This window comes from Pleuronectes platessa, chromosome 15 (assembly GCF_947347685.1).
Source record: "Pleuronectes platessa chromosome 15, fPlePla1.1, whole genome shotgun sequence".
In the NCBI taxonomy this organism is placed as follows: Eukaryota; Metazoa; Chordata; class Actinopteri; order Pleuronectiformes; family Pleuronectidae; genus Pleuronectes; species Pleuronectes platessa.
The window spans coordinates 8437230-8458608 of NC_070640.1; the positions used below are offsets into that span (position 1 = coordinate 8437230).

The 21379-nt window shown below is 42.4% G+C and overlaps 1 protein-coding gene across 1 annotated transcript in view; it reads left to right on the forward strand.

Moving 5' to 3' along the window:
* The first annotated feature begins 257 nt into the window (after positions 1 to 257).
* The window catches only part of LOC128457396 (eukaryotic translation initiation factor 4 gamma 3-like), a 44068-nt gene continuing 22946 nt past the window's right edge, over positions 258 to 21379 (forward strand). The window contains exons 1-2 of the mRNA XM_053442062.1: positions 258 to 674; positions 1519 to 1767. Coding sequence (XP_053298037.1) covers positions 258 to 674; positions 1519 to 1767 — 666 coding nt within the window. The remainder of the gene's footprint in view (positions 675 to 1518; positions 1768 to 21379) is intronic.

Sequence of the window (21379 nt, forward strand, 5' to 3'; positions counted from 1 at the left end):
TCTTGCACCTGAACTCTGTTCTTTGGATTTGACTTGAAGTCAACTTAGATCTATTTGAACTCTGGTCTTTCACCTGAACTCTGTTCTTTGGATTTGACTTGAACTCAACTTAGATCTATTTGAACTCTGGTCTTGCACCTGAACTCTGTTCTTTGGATTTGACTTGAAGTCAACTTAGATCTATTTGAACTCTGGTCTTTCACCTGAACTCGTTTCTTTCACCTGAACTTGTATCTTTGGATTGAGAGAAGAGAAAGATGTTCCGGAGGCCCCGTGACAGGGAGGCTGTTGTGTCCTTGGAGGCATCTGCCTCCTCCAAGAAGCCATGGACCCCACCTGACCGGAGGGGCGAGAAGTGGCGTCGCGTTCCATCCAAGCCCGTGGGCTTTCTCCACGCTGCCTCCTACGAGCATCAGCCGCAGGTGAACATCGCCTTTGGCTTTCCATCCCTCCAGAGGACCGAGAAGACAGAGGAGGAAGCTGTGAGGAAGGAGCAGGTCCGGCCTGAGGAGACCGTCAGCTGTGTCACGGACAACTTTCAAGCGTTCATAAGTCACGAGGAGATGGACGCTGAGGAGAGCCTGCAGGAAACGGTTGAGCTCGTCTTCAAGAGGGCCGTGAAGAAACCAGACTCTGCTGCAGTCTTCGCCAATCTGTGTCAGCACCTCTCAACAGTAAGTGATGCATCTATTACTGGAAGCTACTTTTATCCTGTTTCTTACTTAGTTGAGAAGTTGATCTTTTGTTGCAGGTTGTAACATTCATTTAAAACTTTGATAAACAAGCTATGCTAACCCCTTCTAATGCACACCATGGGTCATATCTTTGAGATAAATGTATTATATCATTTAATATTCCAGGTATTCATTAAATATCCAGTTTTTGATTACCAGAAATATTGATCTTTATTTTTCCTTTATTACTTTATGAACAAACATATATTTTGTATTGTCCATATTATTCTTTCTCACTAGTAATGGATTGTGAAGAAACTCTTAATTTACATTTGTTTATAAGGTAAGAAAGGAAAAAAGAAAATAATGATTTGTGTTTATCAAAAACAAGATAACTAATGATTATCTGGAATATTAAATGAAGAAATAAATTGATTTCAGAGATATAGCAAAGAAACATTCATGCCATGCATGAAATAACATAGGAAATTAAAACAGGTCATTTTTGACCCATGTTGTGAATTAGAAGGGTAACGATACAAAAAGTAATTTTTTTCAAATAGTAAGAAAGGAAAAAATAAAATAAGGATTTGTGATGATCATAAACAAGTTAATTGAGGAATACCTGAAATACTAAATGAATGAAAATGAATCGTCACTTTGGTTAATCAAATAATAAGTTAATTTAGAGTTGAGGATAAAAATCAGCACACACTGATCACTGTTGACTGCATTTGGTGTTTGCTGTATAAAGTGATTCTTTACACATAAATAATCACAATGTTTTCCTAAGTATGTGAGTTGCATTTGTGTTAATATTTCCTTATGGTTTTCTTCTCTTCAGGTGGAATTCCAATCCTTGTCCGACTGGTCGGCCAGCGTCTCCTTCAGGTCCCTGCTGGTCAAGCACTGCCAGGCAGAGTTTAAGAAGAACTTTGACAGGGAGGACATTTCACGGAAGGGGGTGTCCTGCCTAGAGCCAGTCAGGGACGTGAGGGTTATTGATCGACTGAGGGAAGAGAAGAACAACGCCAAACCCTCCTGTCGCTCCATTCATACCATCCGGTTTATTGGGGAGCTGTTCCTCTCCAAGGTTCTGGATGACAAAGCCATGCACTACTGCATCAGGAGGCTGCTGCAAAATGGAGACGGGCCGTCTCTCGAGAGCCTCTGTGAGCTCCTCCAGCTCATCCAGCAGGACCTGGAGGTGGTCACGTCCAGGGAGCTGATGGACTCGTACTATAACCAGCTGAAGTTCGTCGCAGAGAAAGGGAGGAGGGCACCAAGGCTCTCCCTTTTGTTGAAGGACACAGTGAAGGCAAGGAAGTGAGCAGACTCCACCCCCCACACATACACACATGCTGCATGATTACAAACCTCACTGATGGATGACCGAGGGCATCTCCTCAATCCACGCTGCTGGAGAACGCCGTTATTGTAAAGTTGTATTGTATTGTATACCAAAGTACATGTGAATGTAAATACACTTGTGCTTTTTTCTATTCTAAATAAAGGATATAATCTGATATTACACAAAGTGTGATTTTGGTTTGTGATGTCTTATCGCCGTAATATGTGTTTCTGAAAAACTGCTGCATCCAGTAATTATGAAGGAAGAGAAGGAAACATAACAAATCCTGATAACAGACTGATATTCATACATTTTCTGATAGTGCAGCTCCAAGTTGAGTTAATCTGATCATGTTGTCCGCTTCATTTGTTTACTTGAGAACTAAATAGAGGTTTTATTTAAGAGGATATAACACATTTAAACTCTAACTTTACAAATTTCTCAAGTTGAAATCCAGATAATAAAGTTATTTTCAGGCTTTAACTCTTTATATAAAACTTCTATCCACTTTATAAATGATCTGTTCTGTTGTGAGTTTTGTTCATAGAGAAATCTCCTACTACTGAGTCCCAATTGTAAATAAACATTTTGAGAATAATTTGTACTGTTTCTTGCTGTATATACGTGCGAGTGATGAATCAGAGTAATAATTCCATCAATTTTCTAAACTGTCTTTCCCATTTAGCATCTTAGTTGATGGGGACCCAGAATCAAATCAATACTTTCTTTGATTTGCATAGTCAGTACTCACAAATCACATTTTCCCTCATAGGGCTCAACAACCTGTACAAGGAGCGACACACTCTGCCTTGTTACAGCAGAAAAGGGGACAGTCAGAAAGAGACACCAGAAAAGTAATAATAAGTGAACATGTTATACTTTCTACTGAGGCAATGAAATATAAAAACAATTTAAAAATACAAATAGAATATAATATAATACGTCGGTAACGCATCCGGCGGTTCCTGAGGCCAGTCTGGGTGTTTCTCAAAACCCATACACCTAAATATTTTAGCAGAAATCTAAGACGGGGAAGGCTTCATCCTTAACAGAGTACAAATAGACTGCCATCTCCTTCCCTTGAGCCACAACATGGTGAGCAACGCCGAGTAAAACAATTTGACTTCCATGCATTCATGATTTTATAGCCTGCTTTAAGACATGCACTGAAGTCTGGACTTTTCCCTTGGAATGAAGTCTTCTTACCTCAGGATGAAAAACAGGTGCAATACATGTAGAAGATGAAGATGTCAGCTTAGAGAGACAAAAACTGTTTTTGGTTATAAGGGCCGACCATGCATGATGTGTTTTCTGCAGCTGAATTTACACGTCAGGGCCAAACTGTGTCCATTCTGTTTTCAGAAGAATGTATCTAATGTTTCCATTGAGGTAAAGAAGGAGCGAGGGATTATAATTGTGCAGCACTGTGTCCCCTCCTCGCTTCCTCTTTCACATACATGGTGCACAGCCTAAAACTGCAGCGGCGTCTTAAACCGCAGACATTCTGAAAACAAACAAATCCATCAGAGCTGCTCGCCGGCTCCGCAGTCTCCTCTTCTTCCTTATGTAACGTAGGTCCTGTCACAGGGAGTCAGCTTCAGGGGGCTCGGGCTCCCACAGCAGCAGCATGGGTCTTGTTAATACTGACCCAGTTTAATGGGCAGGCGACAGGGATGATGGCGGGATGATGTCTGCCTGGTTCGCTGGCTGACTGGCTGCTCCTTGATGGCTGAATGTCTGAGTAGTGAATTTCCTGTTTGACTGGTGGACTGGCTGGATGTGTAATGAATGAGTATTTTAATGACGTCGCGCCTTCGATCGATTTCTGGTTAAAAACAAGCCGTTGCGGGAAAGGAAGAGGAAAACATAGAACCCCCTTATTATTTATGTGTTGCTGTCATACACCTCAAACTTCAGAGTCCGCTTCCGCATAATAATAACGTTGATATATTGATAATGAATTATACCTTATACAACAAAGAGCAAAGTTATTGATTTAAAAGCTGGCAGAATCCTTGATGTCCCAAAACCAAATAAAAATGATGAATGCAATGTTCAAGATTACGTCAGATTGGGTAGAAATGCAATGGAGCCATGGGAAGAATGAGCCTAAAAGAAAACATATTTATCATCATTGTTTTATTTTGTTGTATGTTTGTGGCAGGTCTTCCTCTACTGGGAAAATAATGTCTCTGCTACAATGTGTGCTGCACTGCTCTGTTGCAAGGAAAAGTGAAATATAAAATAAAATATTTTAGTATGAAATGAGATATAGAGACTGAAATAGCTGCGTTGAGGCAAATGTCACCTCACTATGAGTGTAATGATTTTTTTGTCTGACTACAGTAACAGCTTGTATTGACTGATGCAGAAAAATTGCTGTGCTACTGCAGGAACTGGCTGTCTTGCTGCTCGGCTTCTACACACATGGCTGGCACACTGTGTTGTCTTATGCACTTGCCCCCCCCCCCCCCCCCCCCCCCCCCTTCCCCCCCTGCATGATTTGTGAATGGGATTAGCTGCCTACTGGCTAATTGACTGAATGACTCACTGACCACAGCTCTCGCAGGTTCAGTGGGAGTTTAAAATTGGCCAACGTGTTATTTTTAACGTGCCTGGCCCGGCTGAAGACAGAAGTAAGCCGGGTTTTCCATCATTGTCTCAAAAACACTGGCTGGCCTATTGATCCACTAATTGATTGCCTCATTGGATGGCTGGATTGTCCGACTGGACGATTTTTGGACCACGCGCCGCAAAACGAACGTCGCTCCCCATTAGCAGCGGTGTCAACAAATGTAAGATTTATGACTTTGTCCACCTGGTAATAATGGAGAGCCGCTTGTTTGGTGAAAGGCGGTGACATGACAGCTGCCACAACACTGGCTGGTGGACATGAGGACGGAGCGAGGGGACGGACCGTGCGTGGGGAAGCAACAGAGTGGAAAGGACTTAAAGGGAGTAGAGCAGAGCTGAGAGGACGAGCGGAGGGGAAGGCTGGAGCGGTGGGGAGGGGAGGAGGGTGACAGAGCGAGCCAGGGCATGAGTTTGTGTTTGTACGTGTGTGTGTGTGTGTGTGTGTGACAGAGAGAGAGGGAGGAAAGAGAAGAGAGAGATGTTCATGATGAGCCACCGAACAACTTCTCTCTCTCACTTCCTTTCACCAAATGCATCAACAGATTGTCTCACTGCATCAAAATAGCATTATTATACTGCTCCTGACAGAACTGCCTTCTTGACATGTCCACACACACACACACACACACACACACACACAGAGACACACAGAGACACACAGAGACACACACACACACACACACACACACACACACACACACACACAGAGACACACAGAGACACACAGAGACACACACACACACACACACACAAACACACACACACACACTGCAGCAATTCAACATTTGCACTGCACCAACATTTCACAGAAGCCCTAAAAGAATCAATCAAGCCTGAACGATGTAAATATAATAGTCATGCAATGTAATTTTAAATAATATACTCAATACCTAATTTTCACTGTTTCAGATTCAAATAAATAGTAAACATACAATTCTAGTGTTCAGCTTTGAACCCATGCAAACTGACCTGCAGCCGTGCTGTGTTGGTCCCAGTCTAATTCCATCACGGCCCAGTTAATGGTCATCATCACTGCAGTGAGCAAACAAAGCCTGTGTGGGACAATGAATTCACCTGTTTGTTTTTTTACCGGCCCTCTTTCATTATCTCTATATTTTAGTTGGCAACCAGCAATTTACTTTCCTCTCCTGACAGACGTGATGGTGCTTGAACAATGCTCAGCCACATAAATGTCTAATTCGTTTTAGTTTTTTCTACAGAACAATGTAATTGCTATTAAAATGTGCCCTTTATTCTTTATAATTACCTTTAGCAACCAATTACTGTTTATAGCTGTGTTCTTTGTTATGAATCTCTTTGTTGCTTATTATCATGTTTGTGTGTGTGTGTGTCCCTGGCAGAACATTTTGTATCACAATTGGACCTTCCAGACTAATAAAATGAAATAAAATAAAAATAAAAATAAAATATAATAGTTATTACTGATGTTTTGGCTTAGACAGGCACAGCTCAGCGACAGTGTCTGCATTTGGTGACCCTAAAGTTAACCTTAGTTGTTTATCTGATAGTTGTTCATAACCCTTAAGAATTTAAATAATATATATATTTTAGTAAAAATGTAATGTTTTTTATGACTTGATACCTATAATGTTCACCTGGTTAATGCTTTGATGCTCAGTTGTGGACACACACACACACACACACACAAACACATGCAGTCCACAAAACACACTGTTGTGAAGCATGACTGAGCAGCACTCGGTCCGTCCCATGGAAATATCTGATTTGGTTTGGAGAGAGATGGCGCTGCCCGGTTATAAATAGTTCTCCCCTAAAAGCTAAAAAACACTATCTGCTATTGATTAGCTGTCAGCACATGTTAAAGCTCACTGTCGCTGGTCACACAGTCTGTCCTGGTACGCTGAACCACAAACACTCTCACACACACACACACACACACACACACACACACACACACACACACACACACACACACACACACACACAAGTTCGTGCAGAGACAGCGAGAAAGCGAGAGACAGTCATGTTAAAAAAAAAAATGTGGGCACATACGCTATTCTATTCAATGTTTTCACTCTGTCTCTCTGTGACACACATTGTGACACACACAAACACACATGCAAACACATAATGTATGCACACAAACACATCTGAATACCTGTTCCATGCAGACATACTAATACATACAGAAATCATAGAATCTCTCAAACTCTTACACACATATGCACACACATACACACGCACGCAAGCACACAAACGCATGCAGGCACACGCCCATGCACGCACGCACGCACACAGACACACACACACACACACACACGTACACACACTGTACGTTTCACCATTTGCTCTGACTTGAAAATGCATGGCTCTAACACTTCCACTCTGAATGCCGATGTGAAATCATTGGTTCATTGAAGCTGTGGTGATGTCATCACTGCAGCTCCAATAAAAATGCCTGTTTGATCGCCCCCTGGGGGCTGGTTGTAGTTTTGGTCATCTATCCTGCCTCCTCCATGTTAGCAGATAAGGCACGGGCCAAACTGAAAAGTCAAAGTTCAAGTCCTCTTTACAGTATTTGGTTTGAATTAGCTATGATGCAATACAAATTGTCATGATTGACAGCTGACAGTGACTTCCAATTGGTCAAGGGCGTATATCGGCAGGACCCTTAAACCGCGGCTTCAGACCACAATGCAGACTCTGGATCCGAATGTAGTCAAAAGCACAAGATGGTGGCATCAGGACCAAGTGGGGATGCATCATTCATCTTAACATATAGAGTAAACAAATCTATTTTCCCATGACATCCTGTCGGGGAAAACAAATGATGGAAGAAAAGATTTCTAGAACAAAAAAGGACTTATGCTTAATACATAATTCATGAATTTATGCGTGAGAACACAAGACACATCTTAAGACTTCTGATTTGTTGCAAGACAGATGTTAGGATCACGTTGTAGCATAGAAGGAATAAAGTGGAAACTGGGAACCGGACAGTTGCTTGCATAATAAAGCCTCCGCCCAAACATGCTCAGCTCGGTTCTGCCAAACGCTCCTGAGGAGACGCAGCGTGCTGGCGGGGGAGAGTGATTGTACTGAACAGCCTCCAGGTGTTCACGTGTATGAATGTGTGGGCATTGAACCAGCTCACTCTCATACACAGAGTCGGGGGAGTGGGAGTATGAAAAGATGGAATGAGCTGTTGCCTCTTTTTTCTGGTGCAATATATCTATATAGTATGAAACCCGAGTTTAATTTCGATTTTCATTTTTCCGAACAGTAATAGAAAATTCAAATTGTCGACACCAGAGATATATAAAACCTTCCACAGCGGAGGCTGATGTGGGAGTTTTATTTCCGAAAACACGAGTGTAAAAGTTTTGTTAATCACTGTGACGCCGGATGAGATAAAGTCTTAACTGGAAATCCACGGCACTAAGACGTTAAGTCAATCCAGGCAGCGACAGAGCAGACAGGGAGGAAGGCCACATCCGAGGAACTGAGACCACAACAGAGGTTAGTATTGTTTAAATAAACCAGGAAATTGACATGAATTACTGAAATGTAAAAGTACCATCTCCTTCTCCAAATGAACCAGGCTGATCGGTGTGTCCCCATGGATGAGGGATCGGTCCAGAATGTCCTTGGACGGCCTCCATGGCCTCTCTTCAGCACCGCGTCCCTCACAATCCGCCAGCTATTATCCACCAACCCACTTACAATGGATCGCCGGCCGGTGCTTGAAGGTATAGTTCTCCATCAAGGTGGGGGGAGGGGGGCTGGCGGGGGTAAAGAACCCCCCTGGTTATAACATCCATTCCAAAGCCGAGAAGAAAACTGGGGACCTCTGTCAAGAGGAAGGTTTGAGCTGCATCTGATATACTACCAGGATTTATGAACATGTGTTTTCCTCAGTGAAGTCAAGCACAGTGAAAAAAGCACATATCTACCGAAAGGGTGTTTTTAATATTTAGGGGTAGACACGTTAAATTGTTAAAGATCAACATCTCCCTTCTCTCAGGTCGGTCTTTCAGATTTATCTCTTCCCCGGTGGTGACTGTCTCCTGACCTGTGTCTCGGCGTATAAACGTCCATCACGGTGACCAGTGGGCAATATCTGGGCTGTTTTTGAAAATCTCTTCCCAGGACATCTGGTGCCCCTTGAAATAGATTAGTTTACACAGGACACAGGTGGCTGAAGAGCTGGGTGGTTAGGATGATCTGTCAGGAGAATCACAAGCAGACCACACACTTGTATTTTAAGCTGAAGGTCAAACGCTCACTCGGAGCATTTGTGACTACGCCTGGGGGCAAAGTGTATTTGGAAATATGCTCCGTGGCTTTTTTTTCCAGTCCACTTACAGACACCAGATGGTTGTTATTTGTCACCTCGGACACTGATGGGTTTAGTAAAAGGTTTATAATGAATGCATCATCAGTGCAGGCTATGTTAGAATTTATGACGTGTGCCACCTCTGTAAAAAAAACAGGGGCCACAAAGTGCACCTCAAGTCCATAAAAACAAATGAGATCACCCGGACATATTTACAGTGCCGAGGAGCAGATAGGAATAAATTAAGTTCTTGTGAGTGAAGTAAGCTTTCAAACACCAATCCGGAATATTTACTGTTTATTTTTGACTTTTTGAATTATGTCTGCAGCTCATGCAACTGACCTTGATTAGCATTTCTGTCTTAAATTGCTGCTAAACCTTTTCAGTCAGGTATTTAGAAACAAATCACACCCCGGAGTCCTCTCAGCAGAATTTATTCTTTGAATGCCCTTTCTGCAAAGAAATAACCTCTGGGCTGCATTAATTCCATAAGTAGAGAAGACACTCAATACTTTAAATGCAAATTTTTAACCAGTTTTATACTGTACTGGAGCACGAATCAGTCATAAGTAATAACATTTTTTTTTTTAGGACAGATGTAATTCATGCACGCAACATCAAAACAAACCTAGAATTATTGTATATACAGCTCGCCCCTGCATAGTTAAGATATGTTAATATTTTTGTATTATGTTAATTTGACTTGCATTCTTGCAAATAAGCTTTATTCTGGTATGGTTGCAAATAAGTTTTTCAGGAGTGTATTTTTCCTTAAAGTTTCAAAGAAGCAACAAAGCAATCCGCACTCACACCTGTATGAATGCAGGTCAAAGTTCAAATGACCATCACCAAACTTAATGCGTGGCAGAAAGCCAAAGCGTGTTAACCCTGCTGGTGTGGAGAAATAATGATAATGATGATGGTGTTTATTTGTTTGTGCGGGTGGATCCTCATTAGCCGACTGGAAGAGACAAACTGTTTGGAGTCCTTCACCTACGCACCAATTAACCCACTAGACAAACTGGGAATACTTCATGAGATAACAACACTACGCAAGGATGACACAAGTTTATAGACCATTCATATATAATTACTCATAAAATCATTTAAACTCAATTTTAAAGGTGTCGAAACTATGTTTATATAATACTTTATATCATTACTATTAAATAACAGTGACAAACAGCAAATACAGCACATAGAGAGAGAAACGATATTACATTAAGTGCATTCAACCATGAGGGTACAAACCCGGAACAACAAGAATCAAGAAAGTCCAATTTCTTCAAAAAAGCCAAACTTTAAAGTGCTATAGGTAAGTGCCATATACGTGCTCATATGCCCCCTGAATTCAGTTTATATCAGTATATGAGGAAAAGCTGGGTTGAGTAAATCCTCCCGTGCTGCAAAATGTTTGTACTGAATGAAACCGCGGAAAAACAGATTGCAGCAAATGGAGTGTGACATTGTTTTCTTCCTGCTTATGTTCCGGGAGTCGGAGCGCTTGGTTAAGATTCTCTCCCACGGTTCTTTTGACACACCAAATTTGTCAACATGTCAGCAGCAAGGTTAGCAGCTCCCTGAAGCTGCTCTGACTGCAGCTGGACTGCAGCTGAATCCTCCCGCTGTACAGTGACCACCCTGACATGCTGTTTTTTGCTCAGCTTGTTCGAAAGCTAAACACAAACGAGGCCCACAGCAGAGGACCATGGGAATATCATTTTTTTAATAAACAAAAGTATTGACTTGTTCTACAGCTCACAGCACTCCACCCCATAGCTGAGAAATGCCCCTCACTACTTTACCATGGATTTCAACTACTGACATTTATCTGGACAAGAAGTAATTTAAATTATTTACTGTTTACATAAGTCGCTGATAGAATGTTCTATTCATATTCCTGAGTGTAGCAGTCCACATCCATAATATGTCCCACTACTTGTTTACACTCAGACCCAGGGCACACATCATCCAGCTCCTGGTAACTGTTGCATGTCGATGCTTCAAAATGCTGTGAAAACATCAATAGGACATAAAGATCAGATCAAACATCTGGGCATCATTAACGCATCTACAAAATGATGTCCCAGTCCAGCAAGTGTGTGTTGAGATATTTTACAGGATCAGTAAAGACCTTGACCTGTCGGTGGCAACAGAGGGTTAGTACAGTCCATGTAAGATTATCTGCATTCAAGTGTGTGTGTGTGTGTCTCTGTGTGTGTGTGTGTGTGTGTGTGTCCGTGGGGGTTCCTATGATACCTACATAGTATCTGTAGGCATCCGTGTACAGTATTGTCTGTGCTCACCAGTGGCTTTAAATAGAAGCCTGGACTCTGGACTCAGGTGAGTGTCCAGGCAAGCGTGCAGTTCATCCTGCTCCTTCTGTTCACGTTGACATTTCTAATATTCTACTACTACTACTCTACTATTATCCACACAAACTTAAGACTGCCAACACGATGAAATAGGACATGTGTAGAGCAATGAGACAGTGCAAACATTCCATGCACTGTGAAGAATGGTGTGTATATTTTTTTATAGATATATAACAGGGCTAAGCAACCATTTTTGATCATGTAAACAGATTTCAGCCAACGTAAACAGCACAATTACATTTAGTTAATTATGTCAATTAAATCTTCACAAGCATGAGTTCTACTTGCTTTTACTTCTTTATCAGAGTTTAAGATTCCTCAGGATCTGCCTCTCTGCTGGACTTACTTTCTATATCGACCTAATTTGTACTTTAGTCGATTGATAGTTCCTGTTTTATTTTGAAGCTTCTTCTCTCCTGTGTGTATAGCTTGCCTCACGTCCTGTCTTGGTCTGGGTTTACTTCCTGTCGTCACCCACATGTGATTCACCATGGTTCAATTTCCCCGGCCTCCCTTGTGTCTGTTTGCTCGTATGAATTCACTCGGTTTGGCTTCCCTGTTATTGTTCAAGCTTTTTCAAAGGTTTTCCCTTTGCACATGGACCCAATCCTGAGTTTAGCTTGTTTGCTGCTTGACTTCTGGATTTAATGGACTTTACTTGTGTACCTATCTGCCAACCTGCCCCCCCCCCAGTGACTGGAAGCCAATTTATTTTATTTTATGTTTTTTCTTTGCTGTATTTGGGTCCTGCTTGCTATGAGTAAAGATATGATCCAAAGAAAATGTGGAGTACGCATAATAGTAAAATAGTAGTGTGTCTTGTAGGTTAATTTCAACTTTATATATATTGATCCATGAATGTCAGATAAAGCCGCATCTCTGCGACTCAGCAATTCTTGTAACTCCAACGCACTCGTAGCCAGAGAGAGAGAGCGATCATCACCCTGTTGTTAATTTACTTTGAAAGAGCACACAGAAGAGAGGAGTGAATTGTGCTTTTCACTCTGTAGAGATCTTATCAGACTCCAGCTGCTTTCAGGTGGAATGGAGATGTGCAACACAAAAACCAACATCTCTACAATGCACTACAATGGTTCTTCAGTGCACCGGGCTAGATAAGCATTTACCACTCAACCGTTTGAATTGCTCTTCAGGAACAAGAAGAAGAAAGCTGCCCCCGTCTGTATATCGATGTGTTTGCTCCATTTGATGCACTGAAGCACAGGAGATGATAATGACATGTCTTGAGAAGTTGGACACATTGACCCGTGACCTTAAATACAATGTCACAGGAGTACACGCACAGTTACCTTTTATCCCGCCGGGCACACTCAGGCCTCTGTGATCTATTGTTGGAAGAGGAACAGCATTCAGCCAGAGGACGGCCTCGGCCTCATCGCAGCTCATCATTCCAAGGCGGTTTTATAAGCTGGAAAAATCTTCCAACTTCTTTAAGAAACTTCTTTCACGTGAGTTGAGGTTGTGGTTCAAAATAAAATGGTGTCACTATTGTGTAAATGTTATAAATCTTACAGGAAACGGTCTAAAACTCTTGCTTTTGCTTTTCTCACTGTGTTTTTGTAAAGAATGCACAACGTTTAGAAAATTGTGCCATAGAAATTATAAAACATCAAGCGTGAGGCAGAGCAGCTCCAGTGGTAGATTTACACACGCACTGTGAGACCTTGTAGCTATTGTAATACATGCTCATGTAGCATTTCATAAGCAAAGCAGTGTGATCATGATGCGTGATTATGGATTGGTAGGCAAAATAAAAGAGTTTGCAACGTACTTAGCAAATCAATTCACATCAGAGCAAAAGTTTTTTTTTCCTGTCCACCTTTCAGGAGCATGACCAGGCGAACAGCTACTTGATGTGTTTGGCTCTGATCAACCTTGTTTGTGCTTGCGACGCTGGAGCTGGTTGTTAGCGAGGAGATAATGAGAGTTCTGCTCCCTGTTACATTTTTCCTCCGTTTCATTTTTACATTTTGTGGGACACTGCAGTTTATTCCGAGACAGCTGCCGAGGTTTTTCATCACTCTGCAGAAACTGAAATAAAACTTATTTCCCTCTTTTGCCCCATAAAGCAGAAGGAGTCACACTCGTCGTTTTCTTCAAGGAAGGAGACGTATCGTTCTCATATTTAGATTCATATATTTTATTTTTGCTTTAACTTCTCTATTCAGCCTCTGTTTTAAGAAGTTTCAACGTGTGAATCAAAGAAGTATCGGCTGGACTACTGACGAGGCGTTAAGGAGCCTCGGGAGCACTGCTCTCCGTGGAGGAGTTACTGTTCATATCAATGTGATTCAGTCCTATTCCACTTTGAATGCAGGGGCTCATACCTGTGAACATAAATCAATCATGTCTGCGAAATACAACTGGAAGATAATGTGCATGGACACTCAATATTTATAGAAACATTTGCACGGCTTGATTAGTTGTGTTTCTTTGAATAGAATATAAAGTAGGGCGGAATGAAGAGGAGAAATAAATTACACCTCCGCCCGGTTCGGTTCTCTCTCATGAAAGCGTAAGAGCCCTTCCCTCCAGGCGCTCCACTGCTTTTGATTATCTCAGCCGCGCAGGAAATAAAAACAAAAACATGATTTTGGAAAAAAAAAGTCAGAAGATTTGCTTTTTTTTCCAATAAGAAACCGAGCAGCTCAGCGTGGTCTCATGTCATCAATCATACTCTCTGCATTTCTTTTGTTTTGGTTTCATTCATCAGTTTGTCCAGTTCAATTCATCAAACCACAAGGTTGACCACGAAATTAGTTTGATTCATTGATCAAACCTCCAAATCCGAGTTCTAGCTTTTTCTGGTGTATTTACTTGTATCACATGGTCTTCTTTAGTGGAAGAGGTTTGCTCTGTTCACTTGGGGATGGGTTTTGGTCCATCATCTGTTGGCTGCTTTCAGACATGCACTGAAGTTGCTGGAGAGTGAGTTTGTGAGAGCGGGAACAGTGAGTGTGCGTGTTGATAACGTTTCTACTACGAAGGTTGCAGGTTCCACGGCCGATTTGCCACGTCGTGTCCTTCCTTCTGCTTTCCAGGCCCCCCCCCCCCCCCCCCCCCCCCCCACCTGCATGTTCCTCTAACCAGGACCATATCCTGCTGTGTTCTTTATGTGAAGGGCAAAATATCCCAACCCAATTTTAAGTTCAGGGTCTGAAAATGGCTTATGTCAAGTCCAAGTTTCTGTAGCTCACTCCTGAGTGATGCTCCGGCTCTACAGTGTGTGAATTACAACCCCCCCTCCTCCCCCATGCTGGCTTCTCCCTCTGCTCACTCTGTTTCTGGCCGTCAGCCCACACCTCTCCTCTGATGGTCCCAGCAGGTCCGACAGATTGGCACTGGTGTCAACAGTTGCGGAACAGGATGAACATCAGCATCGTAACCACCGCTGGTTTGGAACACGCTGTGTAAACCAGTGAGGAATCAAGTGTAAAGCGTGTGCATGTGCATGAATGGCAAACTGGGTTGGATGTGTCCCGCGCGCTCACACACTTTGTCGCACAATCCCCGTTTGTTGACTGTCATGTGCAATAAGAGCCAGTGACATCGGTCCACGGGCTCCGCGAGACATGAGCTCGCTGACAATTCATGTGCGTCAGTGCCGCGTGCCCGTGTCTGCTGTCCGTGCAGATCTGACATCAGCGTGTGACATTAAAATAAAAAACGTTGCAGCCCCAGCAACGACACAGTGACACAAGGCACGCTGTGAAATCGATGGATGTTGTCAGACTATTATACTTTGAATCAAAAACATTTAACAATATTTTCCACTCCATTATCTGTTCCTGCTTATATTTATAATCTCTTGCGCTACTCCACATGCCTTTGGACATTAGAGTGACTAAGTTGCCTGCAGTCTTATTCCTATGGATTTTCTCTGAGGCACGATACTTGTAAGCTGTTAACAAAGTGACCGGTGTGGCCTCATTCCTTTTTTTCAATTAGAGGAGATCAGCTGCTGTGCGCTGCATGTTGAAACAGCTTAAGACGAGGACGGGAGATACGACGGGGAAACGGTTCAGCTGATGTCGGTGAAATGCAAATGCATGAGCAAACTTAGCGATCTCGGGACGATCGGATCGATACTGGCGAGTTGAACAATGAGAACGTGTCCCTGGAGGCATTCCGACCGAATGTGTAAACATTTGTAAAAAAGTAACATTAGCATTTCGGATAAACTCATTATGGAAAAAGCTGACGGCGGGAAACCTCCTCCCTGTGTCATCATTGTTCCACCACAGGTCAGAGGCCTCTTGCTTTTGTTCCCAGAGACACTGACATGTGGAAATTATGCTTATTGCTTTAATTTTCACCTTCGGAAGTTGTGAGCATATTTAAATCATGTTTATCGCCCCCTGGTGGCGGGCTGCAGTCAGGCATAAAATCCCACTTCCCTGTTTGCAGATGGTACACATGGGCAAAAACTAAAAAAGAACTCAAAGGTTTTTCAAAGGTTTCTGTTGTGCAGACTCTGACTCTGACTGACGGGGTCGGGTACATTTACATCCGTTTTAGGAGTGGAGAAGTGGAGACGTGTCGTCCTTCACCATTAACAGTCTATGGTCTACATGCATTCCTTTTCCCTTTCCATTCCTAAGAGACCAATATGTGACCATGCCAGATACATTCTTCTGTGTGAGCAAACCCTCGATAAGGCAAAGCTGGATAATAAATTAGCACGGGTGCAAGACGCCAAGACTGATGTAAGAATTGTCTTTATTAAAATCACATTTAGTTTGGGATATTTTAAACTGCTGCTTCAGTTGTTCTGGTTTTGTGTTTGTCTAAGCACATGGCGTCCTGTCCCTCAAGGAACTTAATTAATTTTTTCAGGAAAAAATCACATTTCTGCTTTGTCCATAAATTGAGAGCAAGACTGTAATTAAATCTCTGTTGAATTTACCCACAGCAGGATTCACCACTTTAGAGTCTGTAAAGCTAGAACAACTCTATGACAATTTTTTTACCCATGGTCTTCTTAGGCCAAGAATGATGAACACAAACATAATTTAGGACCATTCGACAAATCTCTAAAGGAACTAAAAACCTTAACTCTGGACGTTCTCCTCTCTATCTCAGGTAGAAGGAACTGATCACTATCCCATCCTTGTTGGACGCTTTAAAAGAATATAGATTTGTGCAGGTTCATTCCCTTTTCTCTAGGGGGACACGTGCCATTCCACTATTGCACCAAGCTTGACTTAAGAGCTTATTGACACAAGAGTGCAAAGCACACACAGCAGGGAACCATATATATATATGACAGTATCGAAGGGAAAAATGGATCCTTTGCCTGGACTGACTGTGTCACCACTGGGAGACTGGGACACAGCACGCGTCCCCGGGCTCCACACACCATCCAGTGGCTCGTGGACAGAGAAGAGACATGTTGTAATGAAGGTGGTGAGAAAGGAAAGAGGTGGTATCTATAGAGCTCATGCTGTACAGATGAACTAATATAAACCACATATAAACGTATTGATACACATGGAGTTTGCCTTTCCACCCCGAGGTGAACTGTGAACAGGGCTACTTGTGTATTTCCTTAAACCTGACGTGGTCATGCATGAGAATGTCCAGGTTTGGTTGAGGTTCAATGATCCGATCACTATCATGTCTGTAGAGCTGTTTTCAGAGATGCACTGAGCCCCAGACATTCTCCTGAAATATTTCCACAGGGGCTTTTTGTGAGAATGTGGACATTCTCCTTCCAGCTCTCTTGTAAAATGTCCTGAAATGTGAACCCATGAGATAATACAATAGGAAGAGGAAAATCCAGTGAGTGAGTGGACGTGCTGATGATGTTTCTATACAAGAGACACAAAACTGAATGAATACTAATGACTGGATGTGAAAGAGGTGAAGACGTCCGCCTGAAAATGAAAGGAGATTCCAGAGCTTTTGGTGATAAGTACTAAAGCTGTTGTAACACATAATAATTGCTGTGTTATTTTCTTTTTGTATATGTTATCTCCTGCATAATCTAACCAGAAACCACTTCTGGCCTGAATGTTGTTGTGGACGTGAAGAATCACCTGCTGCGTTCTTCAAAGGCAAACTCTGGAAAATGTCAAAACCCGATTTTCTAGACATTTTCCAGAGTTCCTGTCTGAAGACGGCTTACGTTGCACTGCCCTCGAGGGCGTCTGTTTGGAGCGAGATGCAATTCATTATGTTCTTGCGGACATTTCATTACCTGCACTGAAATGTTCATATTCTCCAGTAATCGCAACAAGCTTATTATCTTGTAGTGCAGGAGTATTAACAGGGTGGTGCTTTCTGTATCACGGAGCAGTAAAACTTCGACATGACACCGTGGAGATAAAACATTGATCTCCTCTGAGGGAGAAGAGCAGACCTGGCGGTGGATGCTCTGTGTTGAGACCCCCGCCAGGGGAAAGTAACAGCGCCTTTGTGTCTGTCTTTTGTGCGAGGGTTGTGTTCCTCTGAGAGCTGCACAGCATTTTGTGCAATGTTCTCTCCCTCCTGCTGTTGGCAGAAGTTTCCTACAGTTTGTGATTGGGCACTGGAAAACTGAAAAATAGAAGTGTATTCAATGGAGAGGGATAGAGTGGAGCTTTTATAGTGAGACATGTATAGCAGACATGATAAAGGTTACCATAGCAAAGTATGACGACTTCACATTAGTCCACAAGCTCATCCTCCATCCGTCTACTTTGGTCTGTTCAGAGTGTGAAAAAGCAGTTACAAAGCATTTTGGGGTGATATATTTTTCTACATAACAGACATATATGTCAGAATATATAGGATTATAATAATGATATATAAAAACAATTATAGTGAAGGATTTTTTTACTTATCCATACTCTTCTATGTTCTTTTTTTCCATCCTCATTCTGTAATTATTTCTTTAATTTTCGTGAATCATTATCATTGTGTTCTGGAGTACTGGCCCGATGCCGAGCTGGATGTGATTTACCGGCTCTGAGGAGCCTAATGGGACTCGTGTCTCACATAGAATTTGGGAAATATCTGATGATGTGGAGTTAATTTGTAGCAGTGTCCTGACACAGGCTGGTGCTCGGGCCCTAACTCAGAGCGACTAACTCTTACCTCCAAAGGAGTTATGTTTTTCATTTGCATTTTTTTTTTTTAAGTTGGCAGTATTACAAATAAGTGATTGGACTGATTACCTCAAAACTGGTGGATCCAGGAATTTTTTTCACTTTCTTTGACATTGGAATCTTTTTCATTAATATCTCTGTTCATTCAAGACGTATTTAGTGGACTGATCTTTAAGTGTGTGAGATTTGGTGCAGCTTGACTGACTTTGAGGGGAGTATTGGGTCTCGGTGGGTGTGGCCACGTTGAGTTCCATTCTAGTCTCAAATGAGCTTCAGTGGCGCTGAATGGGATGTGAATCCAGGTTTGTTGTGTGCTGCAGGGTTGTGAGATATTTCCTAGTTGACCGAAAACTACTGAAACCGAAAAAACACTGACCCCGCGTGTCCCCACCTGTGCACGTGTGCGCGTATGTGCACATTAATCTCCTTTGTCATGAGCACACTGACAATCAGACACAAAGCTTTGAGCCCTAAATGGGTCATAACAGCATTTGTCGTAATACACACGTACATACTTCCGTGTGATGTAAATGAAGCGTAAAATATTTTTGTTCCTGTGTCATCACAAATTATTCAAAAAGAGCCGTGAGTAGCAATACACTGGAGACTTTGTGCATAATACCTCCTCCCTGCATAACGCTGCATGACTGGCAGGCTGCACCGCCCTCATGGAGCAATGCCTCGTTGTGCATTGTTAGCTCCCTTTGTGTCTCTTTAAATATGTCAAGTCCATTTTCCAATTTGCCAAACAGCTCCCTATTGTTCACCGTACAGGCCAGAAAAATAGTAAAAGCCTGACGTGTCCACCAAACGAAGATTAGCAATAATCATCTCAAGACTCTTGTGAATTTAAATCAAACACTGTAAGTTTCTTGGCACTGCAGGTGCATTGAATGTGATTTCTTCCAATACTTGTAACTCCGTGAATTGAACCAAGACTGGAACAAGTTCACCATTCATTCTTATCTCCACACATTAAATGTCTTTGGAAGCTCAGCGGCGCAGCAGTGTGTTCTTTCATACTACAGCACAGTACGTTTGTAAATCTCATTAAGCTTCCCTTGAGACGCGATGTAAGTTTAAAAAGGTGAAGACCGACTGTGTTTGACCCAATTTAGGAAAAGTGTGATTATGCTCTTATTTAAAGCATCAGGAACCGAGGGAACTTTCAGAGCTTAACACATGTAACGCAGGTTTATTCTGAACCTCCTCTGAGCTCCTCCACTCCTCGCCACTCCATTCCCTGTGATGGCGAACCACAGTGAAGACGAGGGAAATGGAAATTGCAGGAAACTCTACGAAAACTAGATGGAAACAGAATCTTAAAGCAGTCCGCGTCTTATCCACTCGCTCGCAGAAAGAGGCAGTGAAGCCCTGGTGTGATCTTTGGGCCTGGAGGAGCTAAACCTGAAGAGGGGAAATTGTTGTCTGCCGTTTGGTTTTCACCGAGGCTGAAACCGTCAAGGTAAAAGTCAGAAGATTTGTGCTTATTCCCAAATCATGCAAAACACAACAGGGCTCACACAATGCATGTTGATATCAGAGTGGAACAACAATGAGATCACATGCATGGAAAACATTGAGAGAGGCATGTTGTAACATGGTGCATGTATAGAATATAGAAGATAACATAGAAATAATAATATATAGTGAGAAAAAGTGTAACAGGATTGGATATTTGACATTGAATTGCACATTGCTGATGTAGTAGCTTGTCCCCCTACGTTAACAATGACTTGGTCAAATCTTTTTTTAAGTGACTTTCTTAAAACCTGGGAACATTAAAAAATCCTCTAAATACGATGGAAATGAAAAATGTTCTTTCCCAGAATCAGAATGAACCAACACCACAGGGGGAATCAGGATTTTCAGCCCCTTTGCAAACCTCCTACTCTCAGGCTCAGATAGAAACACGGCTGTATCCCATTCTGTCCAAAATGCACTGCAGTCTGCAGAGCCTGAAAAAACATATTAGAATTTTTTAGTAAGCCCTGGTAGATTCAGTCAAAACCCACAGGAAAAATCACCTTCCACCCTCTTATCCTGTGAGCCAATCCCAGCGCACGTGCACCTGCTTTCATTTTGAAATACAGTCACAGCTAGTAACGTGAAGATGGATTTGAAACACATTTGTAGATTGAGACTGGCAGTAGCCCGCTGTATAATCGGCACCGTGAACCTGCTGCGAAAGCGTTCACACAAAACACTTAACAGCTTCGAGCTTGACGAATGGGGAAGAACTGCCGACTTCATCGTTTTTATCCACAGTTTCCTCAAACTTAAACAAAAGGATAATGTGGTCATGTTGTACAAACTGGAGCTCAAATGCAGCCCTCGCCGCCCCAGTGGATCATTGTAATGGTTTTCCTCATTACACCAAGGTGACTCAGACTGTGTTTGAACAGTATAATCACTGTGCAGCAACTTCCACGGGTCGTTAGAGGCGATGCTCTCTTCGAGGATTGGGACACTTCAATTAATATACAAGACGAAGGTGTTTCCTTTTTTCTTACTTTACATTTCTTATGCCTTTTGTTAAATTCACCCTTCGGTTATTCAGTAGCCAACCACAGGCTTCTGATAATTGGACTCATGGCGCTTCATTGGCCCCTCGACACAGAGGAAACCCTTATAGCATGTCATTGTTTCTACTGGGGCTTCTCTGACATTTTGAACTTTCCTCCGTCACTTTGCTAGCTCCATCACCTGCTGTAGTCTTAAAGAGACCACTCGCACACTTAGTAAACATGAATGCCTTGTGTGCAGTATGCTGGTATTACCTACTGGGCTATAAATCCAGATTTTGCTGGCTGACCTCACGGTGCCAGTTGGGGTTGCTGGTGTGTTAAATAGCTCACAGTGACTTTAAGCAAGACATTGTCTTTTCCCAGGACAGGCCTCATTAATTCCTCTCCAAC